Source organism: Balaenoptera musculus, chromosome 12 (genome assembly GCF_009873245.2).
Source record: "Balaenoptera musculus isolate JJ_BM4_2016_0621 chromosome 12, mBalMus1.pri.v3, whole genome shotgun sequence".
In the NCBI taxonomy this organism is placed as follows: Eukaryota; Metazoa; Chordata; class Mammalia; order Artiodactyla; family Balaenopteridae; genus Balaenoptera; species Balaenoptera musculus.
Window position 1 is genome coordinate 26,233,825 of NC_045796.1, and position 13,320 is coordinate 26,247,144.

The 13,320-nt window shown below is 42.3% G+C and overlaps 1 protein-coding gene across 3 annotated transcripts in view; it reads right to left on the minus strand.

The window, feature by feature from the left end:
- The window catches only part of ARFGEF3 (ARFGEF family member 3), a 207,729-nt gene that overhangs the window by 157,420 nt on the left and 36,989 nt on the right, over positions 1 to 13,320 (minus strand). For all 3 annotated transcript variants that reach the window (XM_036871783.1, XM_036871784.1, XM_036871782.1), the window contains exons 3-4: positions 6,390 to 6,471; positions 2,241 to 2,372 (exon numbers count right to left, since the gene is read on the minus strand). In XM_036871783.1, the coding sequence (XP_036727678.1) occupies positions 2,241 to 2,372; positions 6,390 to 6,471 (214 nt within the window). The remainder of the gene's footprint in view (positions 1 to 2,240; positions 2,373 to 6,389; positions 6,472 to 13,320) is intronic.

Below are 13,320 nucleotides of genomic sequence, written 5' to 3' on the forward strand. Positions count from 1 at the left end.
CAAACACACCACTGTAAAGCAATTATACTCCAATGAAGATGTTAAAAATAATAATAATATTACTGTAAAGTACAGTTATCTCATCATTAATTTTCTAGCTGCTTGGCCAAAAATGTTTGTCTAAAATAGAAGTATACTACAAAAAAACTAGCTTAAGGCTAGGTTTATTGTGAATTGAAATATGTTCTCCCAATACCAACAACGTTTAAATTTTTAAAAACAATAGTATGTTTCAAAGGCCCTTATCTTTTAAAAAATTTTTGGATATCTAATTATGAAGAATGGCAGCCCAGATTATTGTTTTTCTTTTTTTCTGACAATGTCTGATCTATTCCCAGACATTAACTACAAGTACCACAGTCTAGTATGGTATCATTAGAAAGTCCATTAAGACAGGCTTTCCAGGATTTCCAGCAGAGCTAACATGTGTCAACTGCTGTCCTCAGCAAGGCTAGCAGAAGACACCACTGGGCTGGAATTAGAAAGCAAGTATAAGTTTTTAAAACAGGTGTTTCTGTTGACATAACCATTAAACATCCTGTTCCTCCATAGCTCCTAGAAGAATAGGTACTTTCTCATTTTAATTTTTAATACAAATTCCTGTTTTCCATGAAAAGCTGTATTCCTGGGAGAATTTCCAGAATAATATGAAATCTGTAAGGTGTGTCTCTTAGTATGACAGCAACGCTCACCCTCCAGTATTTGGAGACCTTTTAGTGGAAGAAGGATCAACAGGCTAGACTTGAAAGTCATAAAAGCGATGAACATGGCAGTTGGCCTTGCCTCTCTCAATGGTGGCACAGAGGTAGTAGAAAAGTAAAACAAATCTAAGAGGCAGTTACTCTTCGGTTCCTAGGAATGCACAGCTGCCCAATGTTTGTCAAAGGATAAGGCAAAACTGGACATTCCAGAATCAAAGAGAGTTAAAGTCCATGAGAGCTTAAAGATCAGCTAGTTCAGAGATTCTCAGTGTTTACTGTGTATAACAATATTCCTAGACCCACCCACTGAGATTATGACTCTGCAGCAGTACATAGTGGTAGCAGAAGTAGTAGGAATAGAAGTAGTAATGTACAACACTTCTAAAGCACTTGCTTTGGGCCAGATACTGTGCTAAATTCCTTACAACTATCACCTTACTTAATCCTCACAATAGTCCTATTGGGTAGGTGCTTCTATTTCTCCCATTCTCCAGATGAGGAGACCAAAGCATAGAGTGGTTCAGGAATCTGTCCAAGGAAATCCAACTAGGAAGTGAGTAAGTATTCAAACCCAGACAGGCTGGCTTCAAAGTCTGAGCTCTTAATCACTACAGTAATCACTTAATCACTACACTTAATCACTTAATCACTACACTACCTACCAACAGGGCTAGGGGGAGACCCAGGGCATTAAGACAATGTCATGATTGAAGTTGATCTTTTCTCTTCTCAATGGAGAAACTGAAAGCCGGAAAAGTGACATCTCTTATCGAAGATAAAAATCCTTCAGTGCATTTCCAGGAAGAAATCAACCATTATATGACACCAACTACTCTTACACATTTCTCTACACACACTCCTCTAGGGTGGAAATGGACAGATGACGTGATCAAAAGCCACCACATGGGTTCCATGTGTTACTCTGACCAAGGTGCTGTTCTGGGATAGAGATTTCCATCCATTTCTGCCCAACTCATTGTCCACTCACAGGAGGGAAAAAAGGGGAAAAAGGGATGGGAGAGACGCCATCCCATGTGGGAGATAAGGTTCACATAATTTGAGGATGGAAATAAAGCTTTGATTCTGATATGGCTCCCAAGGATGGTCTCCCTTCCCTTAAACTGACTATTCTAAAACCTTAGTATATGTCAAAACATCATTAGGTCTTTGCTTTGTTTTACCATATACAGGCAGGCAGAATGCCTAGAATGATCAGATCTACCCCAAGCTGCAACTACTCACATACATTCTCTCAAAGGGTCACAAAAACATTTCCTAACAACATTTGATATGCAAGATCAGGCCAAAAATCTTACGGATTTATTGAAATCGTACCTTTTTACTTAACGTTGAACAGAAATGATTGTTGTCATTTCTGTTCAACGATCAAGGTTATTCTAGGGCACCCTAAGCAAGGATAATAACCATATATTCTAAATGACCACCACGCAGAGGCATTTTCAGGATGACAGTGAGGGCGGGAGCATCAGCGTTTGTTCCCGTCCCAGTGACGCAAACTGGGAGCTGCGTCCAACCCACCTTCATCACTTCCACCTGCAGGTCTTCGTGGAGGGAAGGCGTCACTTTCACGGTGTTCAGGATCTGATTGAGCAGCTGCTTCTCATCAGAGTCCGTTTCCATGGATACAAACCTCTCTTCCGCCAGAAGCTTCTGTAAAGAGGCACAAGGCAGTGATCACAGATAGGCTTTCCCCTGCCGCCTTATTCTGTTCTAGCTTAGCATGTACTGAGGATAACGTTTCTTACTCTAGCTGGAGGCCATTAGGAGAAGAGGCTGCTATGTGCCATTAAAAAGAAAAATGCACCAAGCCTTTGGTAAACGGTTTTTGGCAAAGGCTTTTTCTTGCTATTAGATAATTCACTCTAAATTTTATGAAGTGCAGTTCTAACGTGGTGGCCAAATAGGTCATTTGGTTGGTGGGGACGGAGGACGAATGTGCCAAGGGGAATGTAGCCCCTCACAACATTCACGTTTACACTTGCTTTTTTTTAAAATTTTTTAATCTGTTTATTTTTGGCTGTGTTGGGTCTTCGTTGCTGCGTGCGGGCTTTCTCTAGTTGTGGTGAGTGGGGGCTACTCTTCATTGCAGTGCTCGGGCTTCTCACTGCGGTAGCTTCTCTTGTTGTGGAGCACAGGCTCTAGGCACATGGGCTCAGTAGTTGTGGCTCGTGGGCTCTAGAGCACAGGCTCAGTAGTTGTGGCACATGGGCTTAGTTGCTCCGCCGCATGTGGGATCTTCCCAGACCAGGGCTTGAACCCGTGTCCCCTGCAATGGCAGGCAGATTCTTAACCACTGCACCACCAGGGAAGCCCAACACTTGCCCGTTCTGAACGTAGCTTTGTCACAGGAAAGGAGAAGGTCCTGGAGACGAGTTAATTTTTCAAATATTTACCTTTGTACTTCCTAATGTGAGCTGTCATTTACCCAGGAATTATTAATGAATCTACAAATCTTAATACCATTCCATCAGAAAATCAATCCCACAAAAACCTACACAAGAAGACAGTCACTTTCATGAGGTTTCCCAGAAGTCATTACATCTCGCAGGATAGCTCTCCTCTATTTGAGAACAATTCTTACTTTTCATAAAATTCTTTCTGAGGTTGTACCAAAACCCCACTGCCTAGCACCTCTATGCCCTCATCTGTCCCTGGAGTCACGCAGATTAAGCTTTTAAAACATCTCAAGTCAGCTATGAAGTCCACCTAAATCTCTTCTTCTCCACACTAAACCTCCTCGGGCACCATTGGATGTTCTCTGCGTGATATGGCTTCACAGACACTCTCCTCCTTAACATGTGGCCTCCAGTGTGCATGTAACACTTCAAGGGCGGTCTGCTGGTACAGACAGGAGCACCCAAGAGTGCATATGAAGGCAAATGTATGGACTTTGGGTGATTATGATGAGTCAGTGTAGGTTCATCCTTGGTTAAAAAAAAAGTACCATTCTGGGAGTGATGTTGATGCTGTGGGAGGCTATGCATATGTGGGGGGAGGGAGTATATGGGAAATTTCTGCACCTTCCTCTCAATTTTACTCTAAATCTAAAACTGCTCTAAAATAAGTCTTTGAAAAATAATAATAAAAAGATGGCAGAGGGGAAAGAAAGAAGTGCGGTCTTTGGTGGCACCATTGCTCTCCTATTCCAAACCTGGAATTGCTTACCTCTATAATTCTAGTTGTGTAAGATAATTAAATCTGTTTATTGCCTAAAACCAAACAAAAAACAGTAATGCAGAAGTTTAATCACATTCTCAGATCAAATTAGCTTAGTTCTAAGTCACAGCACATTCTGTGCTGACTCACCCAGAAACTTCTCATTCGCAAAGGCTGCAATTAAGCTGTTCTTCCCTATCCTGTCCTGGGGCAATTGATTTTTGAGACCCCAGTGTAGGATGGATTTTATATTTATCCCTATTAAATTTGTCCTTGTCCGATGCAGCATAGGGTTGCAGCCATGAAGAATTTCTGGAATTCTGATTCATCCAGGGTAATGACTCCCTCTTCTAGCTGAATGTCACTGCAGATCCAGAAAACAAGTATTTTAAACCTTCTTCTTAGGACTCCCTGAATTTGTCTATACAGCTATACCTCATTTTATTGCACTTAGCTTTACTCCACTTCACAGGTATTGTGTTTTTTATAAATTGAAGGTTTGTGGCAACCGTGTGTCAATCGAGTCTACTGGCCCCATTTTTTCAATAGCATTTGCCCACATCGTGTCTCTATGTCACATTTTGGTAATTCTGGTAATTCTAATATTTTAAACCTTTTCATTATTACTGTATTTGTTACGATGATCTGTGATCAGTGATCTTTGATGTTACTGCTACAGCTGACTGAAGGCTCAAATGATGTTGGCATTCTTTATCCATAAGGTATTTTTTAATTAAGGTATGTACTTTTTTTAGACATAATGCTATTGCACACTTAAGAGACTACAGTACAGTGTAAACATAACTTCTATATGCACTGGAAAATCAAAACCTTCATGTGGCTCACTCTAATATTTGCTTTATTATGGTGGTCTGGAACTGAACCCACAATATCTCTGAGGTATTCTCTCAAGAGATTTTTGACTCTCGTGTAATGTATGTAGGGCAGCCCAGAGTTAGCTTATATACAAACCTGGTTTTACTTAAAGTGATAAAGACTAGAAAGCTCTTAAAAAATGCCTTAAGTTAATGGGAGGTCACAAGGGATGCTGAGAGGAAGACTCCCTGCCCCCCAGATCAGTGAAGTTCCCACGATTATTGAAAACATGATACTGTAATGTAAGAGTGTTCGAGGGTTAAAAAAAAAAAGTAACTAAATGGAAAATCTATATACTACTAAAGAAAAGGGAACATAAGTGGCAGGTCAAAACAAACTCCCATTCATTTTTTTTAAAATTAATTAATTTAGTTTTGGCTGCATTGGGTCTTCGTCGCTGCGCAAGGGCATTCTCTAGTTGCAGCAAGCAGGGGCTACTCTTCATTGCGGTGCGTGGGCTTCTCATTGTGGTGGCTTCTCTTGTTGCGGAGCACGGGCTCTAGGCGAGTGGGCTCAGTAGTTGTGGCTCGTGGGCTCTAGAGCGCGGGCTCAGTAGTTGTGGCGCACGGGCTTAGCTGTTCTGTGGCATGTGGGATTTTCCCAGACCAGGGCTCGAACTTGTGTTCCCTGCATTGGCAGGCGGATTCTTAACCACTGCGCCCCCAGGGAAGTCCCCCATTCATTTTTAAAGCTGGCCCAATTACTTTGGAGAAAAGAAGAGTTTTTAATAACATTGTTTAAAATTTTTTTTAATGTTTAAGAATTTCTAATGCTATTGCATATTGAGATATACATCCTCTAATTCCAATCTTCTAGGGAAAAAAGAGTTGTAATTTTCTTACTCTTTCATATTTATTTCTCTAAAGGTATTAGAGACCTCTCTGAACTTAAAGAGTTAACGATGAAACAGTAATGTGAGAAGACATCCAACAAATGCCACCAATACCCGGTCATGCTGAAAGAATACCCCGTAGGCTTGAACTCCACAGTGCTTGTCATTCACATACCAAACCACTTAAGAAGTCAATGTATCTATACAGCCAACAACTTTGCACCTTTGGAATTAGACCTATTATGTACGGTGTAAAACAAAATGAACAAATGTTCAGAGCAGGAAATGCATTTGTGCAATTTGACTTTTCTGACTAGACAAAATTTCTTTTTTCTTCCCAATCTTGTTCTGGAAACAAAACACATTAATCCATTCACCAACTTAACTGTAGAACAGAAAACAAAACAAACTCTTTCCAGCTTACCATCATTGCTCCTGACACAGACCCAGAGAACTTGAATGCATATAAGATTTGAGTTGGTATAGAACTGGAAGCATCTCTCTTGGGAGCCCTTACTCTGTTAAAAGTTTGGTGTCACAAAAAATATTTCATTTCTGTGTGGGCTTAGCTGAGTCTCCATGAGTCAGTGTCTGAACAACAAATGCTTAGCAAGATAATGCTGTACACAGAGAAATGCTGGTAAATACAAGAAAATCCTGCTATCCTCTCTGGTTATTACCCAGTTCAATCAAATTTTTGTCTGGGTCTTTAAACAGCTAGTATTTAGAACGTTAACTATTTGCTCTTTCAATGCCAAAGTGGTCTGTCAATTTCTGTCATCCTGTTGCACTCAGAGCCATACCTGTATCCCTGCCAAGGCATGTTGGGCCAGCTTCACATTCTTGGATTCCAAAGCCAATTGGAGAGGCAGCAGGCATTTCTCCCTGGCAAACACATAAATAAGGACAACATGTGAGCTCAGCGATGCTGGCAGTCAAGTAATCCAAGCCTTATGTAACCCACCCCCAAATGCCGCCACACACGTACACAAAACTATGACCAATAATGAAACTGCACATGGATGTTAAAAAAAACACAGAAAAAAAAAAAAAAAAGCTGTGCAGAAATCATAGCATATCCTGGGAATTTCCTGGAGGTCCAGTGGTTAGGACTCCACACTTCCACTGCAGGGGGTTCAATCCCTGGTCGGGGAACTAAGATTCCTCAAGCCGCGCTGTGCGACCAAAGGAAAAAAAAAAATCATAGCACATCAGTAGCTCACCTTCTTAGGATGGCTACAGAGAAAACATACACAAGGACTCTCAAACAATTGTTTTGGTGAACTAATCATCACATGGAAGTCCCTTACCAGTCCATGAACACGCCTTGCTCTTTCTAGAAGTAATATAATTGCCTGTATTCAGTACACCTGGGGTGTATAACTCTAGAAAACACTGTTTATTTAGATTTCTATGCCTTGCTCATTCCTCTCCCCCAGCTGGCAAGTGAGGGCATCACCACCACTACTCTGCCTCATGGATATAAACTGAAATTTGATGTACTTGTCAATTTCTCCCCCAATTCAAATTGTTCAATAATCACTTATAATTTATGAATTTGCCCTTTAGTCTCCATCAGGGAGACCTAAATTTTGTGATGGATTCTTTATATTTTTTAATTTATTTTATTTTTGGGTGCGTTGGGTCTTCGCTGCTGTGCAGGCTTTCTCTAGTTGTGGCGAGAGGGGGCTACTCTTCATTGTGGTGCACGGGCTTCTCATTGCAGTGGCTTCTCTTGTCACGGAGCACAGGCCCTAGGTGGGAGGGCTTCAGTAGCTGCAGCACACAGGCTCAGCAGTTTCCACACGCAGGCCCTAGAGCATGCGGGCTTCAGTAGTTGTGGCACATGGGCTCAGTAGTTGTGGCTCACGGGCTCTAGAGCGCAGGCTCAGTAGTGTGGCACACGGGCTTAGTCGCTCCACAGCATGTGGAATCTTCATGGGCCAGGGATCGAACCCATTTCCCCTGCATTGGCAGGCGGATTCTTAACCACTGCGCCACCAGGGAAGTCCCTGTGATGGATTTTTTTTTTTTTTTTAACATCTTTATTGGAGTATAATTGCTTTACAATGGTGTGTTAGTTTCTGCCTTATAACAAAGTGAATCAGCCAGAGATATACATATATCCCCATATCTCCTCCCTCTTGCGTCTCCCTCCCACTCTCCCTATCCCACCCCTCTAGGTGGTCACAAAGCACCGAGCTGATCTCCCTGTGCTATGCAGCTGCTTCCCACTAGCTATCTATTTTACATTTGGTAGTGTATATAAGTCCATGCCACTCTCTCACTTCGTCCCAGCTTACCCTTCCCCCTCCCCGTGCCTCAAGTCCATTCTCTATGTCTGTGTCTTTATTCCTGCCCTGCCCCCAGGTTCTTCAGAACCATTTTTTTTTTTTTTTAGATTCCATATAAACATGTTTCCAAGACAGAAATACAAACTATCAACAGCTTTGATCCATGAGAAGCACCTGGCATCAAGTGAAAGACGAAAAAAATGGCTTGAGAACTACTTGTATATTTTGAAGCTTAAGAAAAAAATAACTGGGTCCTAAAATATGTTAGGAATAAACCAAAAGGGCTACAAAGAGAAATCTATTTTTCTGTAAGAAGCATTCACTCTAAATAATTAAACAATAGATCAAGAATTTTAATCAACCCATTATTTCCCCACAGAGTTACACTGGCACAACAAATGAAATGTTACTTAGTTTTACCAGGTTCCTCCACCCTGACTTAAACCAGAGCAGCCCCATTTTTATCTGTTTTATTCTTTCAGCATAAACTGAAAGATTCATTGACTTCAGAGAGTATGAAAGCCACAGGGTAAGACTACGGGATTTCGTCACTGGAGGAATAAGGGTCACTGTTGCAGAACACAGTGAAACAGAAAGTTAATTATAGCTCTGATTCCTTCCTGCCCACCCTGCAGCTTTTCCATGGAATCCTCCATCAGCAGCTCCATGACAGATTGAGAGAGAGTTCCAGACACTCCCCCTAACGCCGGCCACAAAGAAAAAAACCAGACTATCAGAAAGAGCATTAAGCCCTCCTAATCCTTCTCACTATCCCCAAGTTACAATACCCCACTTTTATATGAAAATTGATTCACACTACGGCCATTTTTCATTAGTACATCCTTTGACAGGTGGATAAATTACCCAACTGTGTTACTTCCAGTTGGGTGGCTATAATTTTGTTGCTGTTACGGTTATCGTCAGCTTCTCTCAGTTATAAGGCAAACACTGCTATGCAGTCAGTTAAAGCAGGAATAGCTAATTTCCCCAATTTTGTTTCTTTTATTTAATCATAACCAGTTTACAAGCTTGGAAAAATTAATTGGAAGGGTGAAAGTCAAGTGAGAATGAGCAATAATGGGCTGACGGAGGAATTAACAGAAGAGCCATAGAACTTCATCTGGAAACCCTTGAAACAATCAAATTTCCACCAGGCTTAATTCACCATGAAAGAACTTTCATCTCCAGTTTTTGGAGTCAGATCTGCCAATGAGGGCATGGTAGCAGTGGGCAAGTGTGGAGGTCCCAAACTCTTAACAGTCTCATAGCCTGGGCCAGTGAAAGTCTCTGTCGAGTGGTTGTGTGCTGAAAATGCACAAGTATTACACATTTCTCATCAAAGGCACCAAACAAGAGTGGATGCCACATTCAGCAGCAACAAGGACCTTCCTGGAATGCTGAACCCCCTGACCCTTAGGGAGCAGCATTATGTTTGCAGATAAACAACGGCACGCCCATATTGCTCTGCCATCGACAGTATCAGTCCTTGAGATCCTCATTCCACTCTCTTACCTACTTCTACATTCACACAATTTCTATTGCAGACCGGAAACAGATTGCTGACAAATGCCAGGACTACCAGGTCCCACCACGATTCCAGGGGACATCATTGAACTGTTCCCCGTGCCAGGCATAGTCACCAGGAAGGACTGGAAGATGTAATTGGTTCAGCTGGGTTTTGGTTCGATTGCAAGGTATCACCATTTAGTGGAAGGACTATGGACTGTGGAATCACACAGACCTGGATTCAAACCCTAACAATTATAAATTGTTCAATCTCAGTTAATATACTTAACTCTGTTGAATCTTAGCTTCCTGGACTTCCCTGGTGACGCAGTTGTTAAGAATCTGCCTGCCAATGCAGGGGACACGGGTTTGATCCCTGGGCTGGGAAGATCCCACATGCTGCGGAGCAACTAAGCCCGTGAGCCACAACAACTGAGCCTGCGCTCTAGAGCCCGCAAGCCACAACTACTGAGCCCGTGTGCCACAACCACTGAAGCCTGTGTGCCTACAGCCCATGCTCCGCAACAAGAGAAGCCACCGCACCGCAACGAAGAGTAGCCCCAGCTCGCCACAACTAGAGAAAGCCTGCGCGCAACAACGAAGAACCCATGCAGCCAAATAAATAAATATTAAAAAAAAAAAATCTTAGCTTCCCAATCCATAGCAAGAGCATCTTAAGACCAATCCTGCAGGGTTATAGAAAAGAGTACAGAAAATATGTATCAGGGGTTGGAAAACTTTTTCCATAAAGAGGTAGATAAAAAATATTTTAGGCTTTGAAGACCGTACGGCCTCTGTGCTCAACGCTGCTATAGCACAAAAGCAGTCAGAGACAACATGTAAATCAATAAGCATGGCTACATTCCAATAAAACTTTATTTACAGGACTTCCCTGGTGGCACAGTGGTTAAGAATCCGCCTGCCAGTGCAGCAGACACGAGTTCAAGCCCTGGTCCAAGAAGATCCCACATGCCGTGGAGCAACTAAGCCCATGCGCCACAACTACTGAGCCGGCGCTCTAGAGCCCATGAGCCACAACTACTGAGCCCACGTGCCACAACTACTGAAGCCCGCGTGCCTAGAGCCTGTGCTCCGCAACAAGAGAAGCCACCACAATGAGAAGCCCGCGCTCAGCAACAAAGACCCAACACAACCAAAACTAAATACATGAATAAATAAATTTATTAAAAAACAACAGAAAACTTTATTTACAAAAACAGGCAACAGGCCAGATTTGGCCTACAGGCTAGTTGCCCAGCCCTGATATAGACAAAGGCCCAGCAAAGACCATGATTTTCAGTATAGGATAAGAAGGTCTATCTCATCTTGTCATAGTATCCAGAAAGATTTTGCAAAGGACATAGAGCATATGTCCTGGGAGGGTCTTAGCAAGACAGATTTCTCTTAGAAAATCAGTGCTTTGAGGAAGCAGACTGACAGACTTCATCTGGGTACTAAACCAAGGCACTCCATCCATCCAACTATCCATCCAACCAACATTTGAGTGCCTGCTGTGTGCAAGGCACCGTCATGGATGCTTGGAAAGACCCAACAAGGAACAAGACAGAAGAGATACTTGCTTTCATTTTATTCATGGGATGAAAAGCAGAATAAAAATTACTTGTTATTTCGCTATTTAGTCTACCAGTCACTGTAACCTTAAAATAGGCATTCTTACCCTTGTTCTACATTTGAGAAAATGGAGATTCAGAGAGGTTTCACAGCCTGCCGAACGTTACATGGCTAAAATCTATCGGAGACAATTCAAACGGAAATCTGTCTCACTCCCAAGACCAAGTTTCTTCCAACACCCTTTGGTGTCAAAAGATCAGAGCAAAGCTAGGATAGTTGTTTCTTAAGCTTTTTTGGATCATGAACACAAAAAGATCCTCTTCCTAGAGGAGCATGCAAGTAATTTCAGGGGATTCACAGGCCCCCCAAGCCCTAACTCCATACAGATCCCAAGTTAAGAGCCCCTGCTTTCTGGAGAAAGGACCTGCCCAACACGGCAGAAACTTCCGTGTCTGTGTAAGAGAAGTGGGCCATGTTCCCTGGCTGAGCTCAGGGTTCCACTAGGATGAAAAGCTTTGAAGTGATGTTACACTGAGCCCTAAAGCAGAGAGGTGGGTGGGTGGGTGGGTGGGTGTGTGTGTGTGTGTGTGGGTGTGTGTGTGTGTGCGTGTGCGTGTGTGTGCGTGTGCGTATGTGTGCGTGCGTGTGTGTGTAGGAGGTGAGAGGGAGGACTAACCCTCCTCAGGATCCAAGGCCTCGCAGCGCCTCAGCCCCAGCAGTCCCCGAGATGAGTGTCATGAGCCTCAGATCACGACTTCGACAGGAAACGAACACACGCGGGGCACACTGATTTCACTGCTTGCTCTGTGGTACCATAAAAACCCTGCTGCCTTAATTTTTTAAAGTGATTTTAATAAAAGAGAATAACAGGCCTGTTAATTGAGTCTCAGGATGAAATTTATAATGAAGATGCAACGTGGCACACACTCAGTCCCCTCTGCACAGACCATCTTGGAATAAATCACCTTTTGATCTTGCTAAATGATGCCTAATTGGGGAAAGGGCATACCAAAACCAACATTCAGTTACATGAAGTGATTATTTTTTATGCACGAGCATGTGCAAGATCACTCTTGCCTAATTAAATATGGACAGTGGGCCCAGGTTTCATGCCCTGGCATGTCATTATTTCTTAAAGAAGAATAATTAGCAGCTCTGCACATGCACAAGGAAGACATTATCCCATGACAGTGTCTGGTTGTGTCAAGGAGACTGAGTCTCTCTCCTTAACTGTGTTGTCATGGTTCACAGACCAGCTTTATTGGGCTGGAAGATAACAATGGACAAAGGGAAATTAAAGTGGGTGAATAGGGGAACAGATAGGATTTACCAAAAATTACCTTTCAATAATGAGCACAAAAATGAACTTCATGTAAAGCCAAACCTGTTTCTGAATTTTAGGTTGCTTCCTCTTTGATGCACTACATGGGATGGAGCACAAAGATACCTTAGATTTCTGAGGTCTGCTTATACTGTATACTTCTAGGATTCTATGATCTAAGCCATTTATTCAGTTACTGTCTGGATTCCTTCACATAATAACCATGGCTCTGATTGAATATCAGTGGCCTGTATGTCCCAAGTACCACGTTCACACCGTCATATTTACTATTTTATTATGTAGAGATTTAACTGTTGACAAAACAAACTAAGAGGGACTAGATTACCTGTCCAAGGCCACATGTTTGTAAATGACAGAGCTGTGATTTAAATTTAGACCATCTGTCCTTAAAACCCCTGTTCTCTGGCCTCCACCAGCTGACAGCTCCCCACCAACTGTGGCGTATGGCACCCTGCTTTACAAACAGCAATCCAGATGTCCACCCGTTTAAAAGAATGGGGACAGACATCAAATAAGCAATGTAAATTATCTTACCGTGAGGGTCATTCATGAAGCAATGTGTTACATTTGACAGTTGGAATGTAGTTATGAATGCAGTTATGGAAAGGTATATACAGTTTGGATGAGTGGGATAAATGTGGCTTTGGATCTAGCTGCTGGGTTCAGCCATCACTTTTCCTAGTAATCGTGACCTTTCCTAGTTTGAGTACAGAAGGTTTTTCAGCCCCTTGTTGTGACACTTGGGATATTATTTGTGTTTATAAATACCGATGCTTTAAACAGTTTGCATCAACACTGATGAATTTTCATTGACTAAGCTTTCGCCAGAGCCAATTCACTGAGCCAACTGGAACTGAATTGTTTCCTTAATTGACTTTCTCTGCAGTGCAGTTAAAATGTTTCCATTTTATTTCTATTTTCACTCCTATTTTTATGAAATTATCTTCATCAGTAACCTCTATATTTCGCGACAAAGATTAGATTCATCCTTCAGGAACTGTTCTAGGTCCTAGGGATACA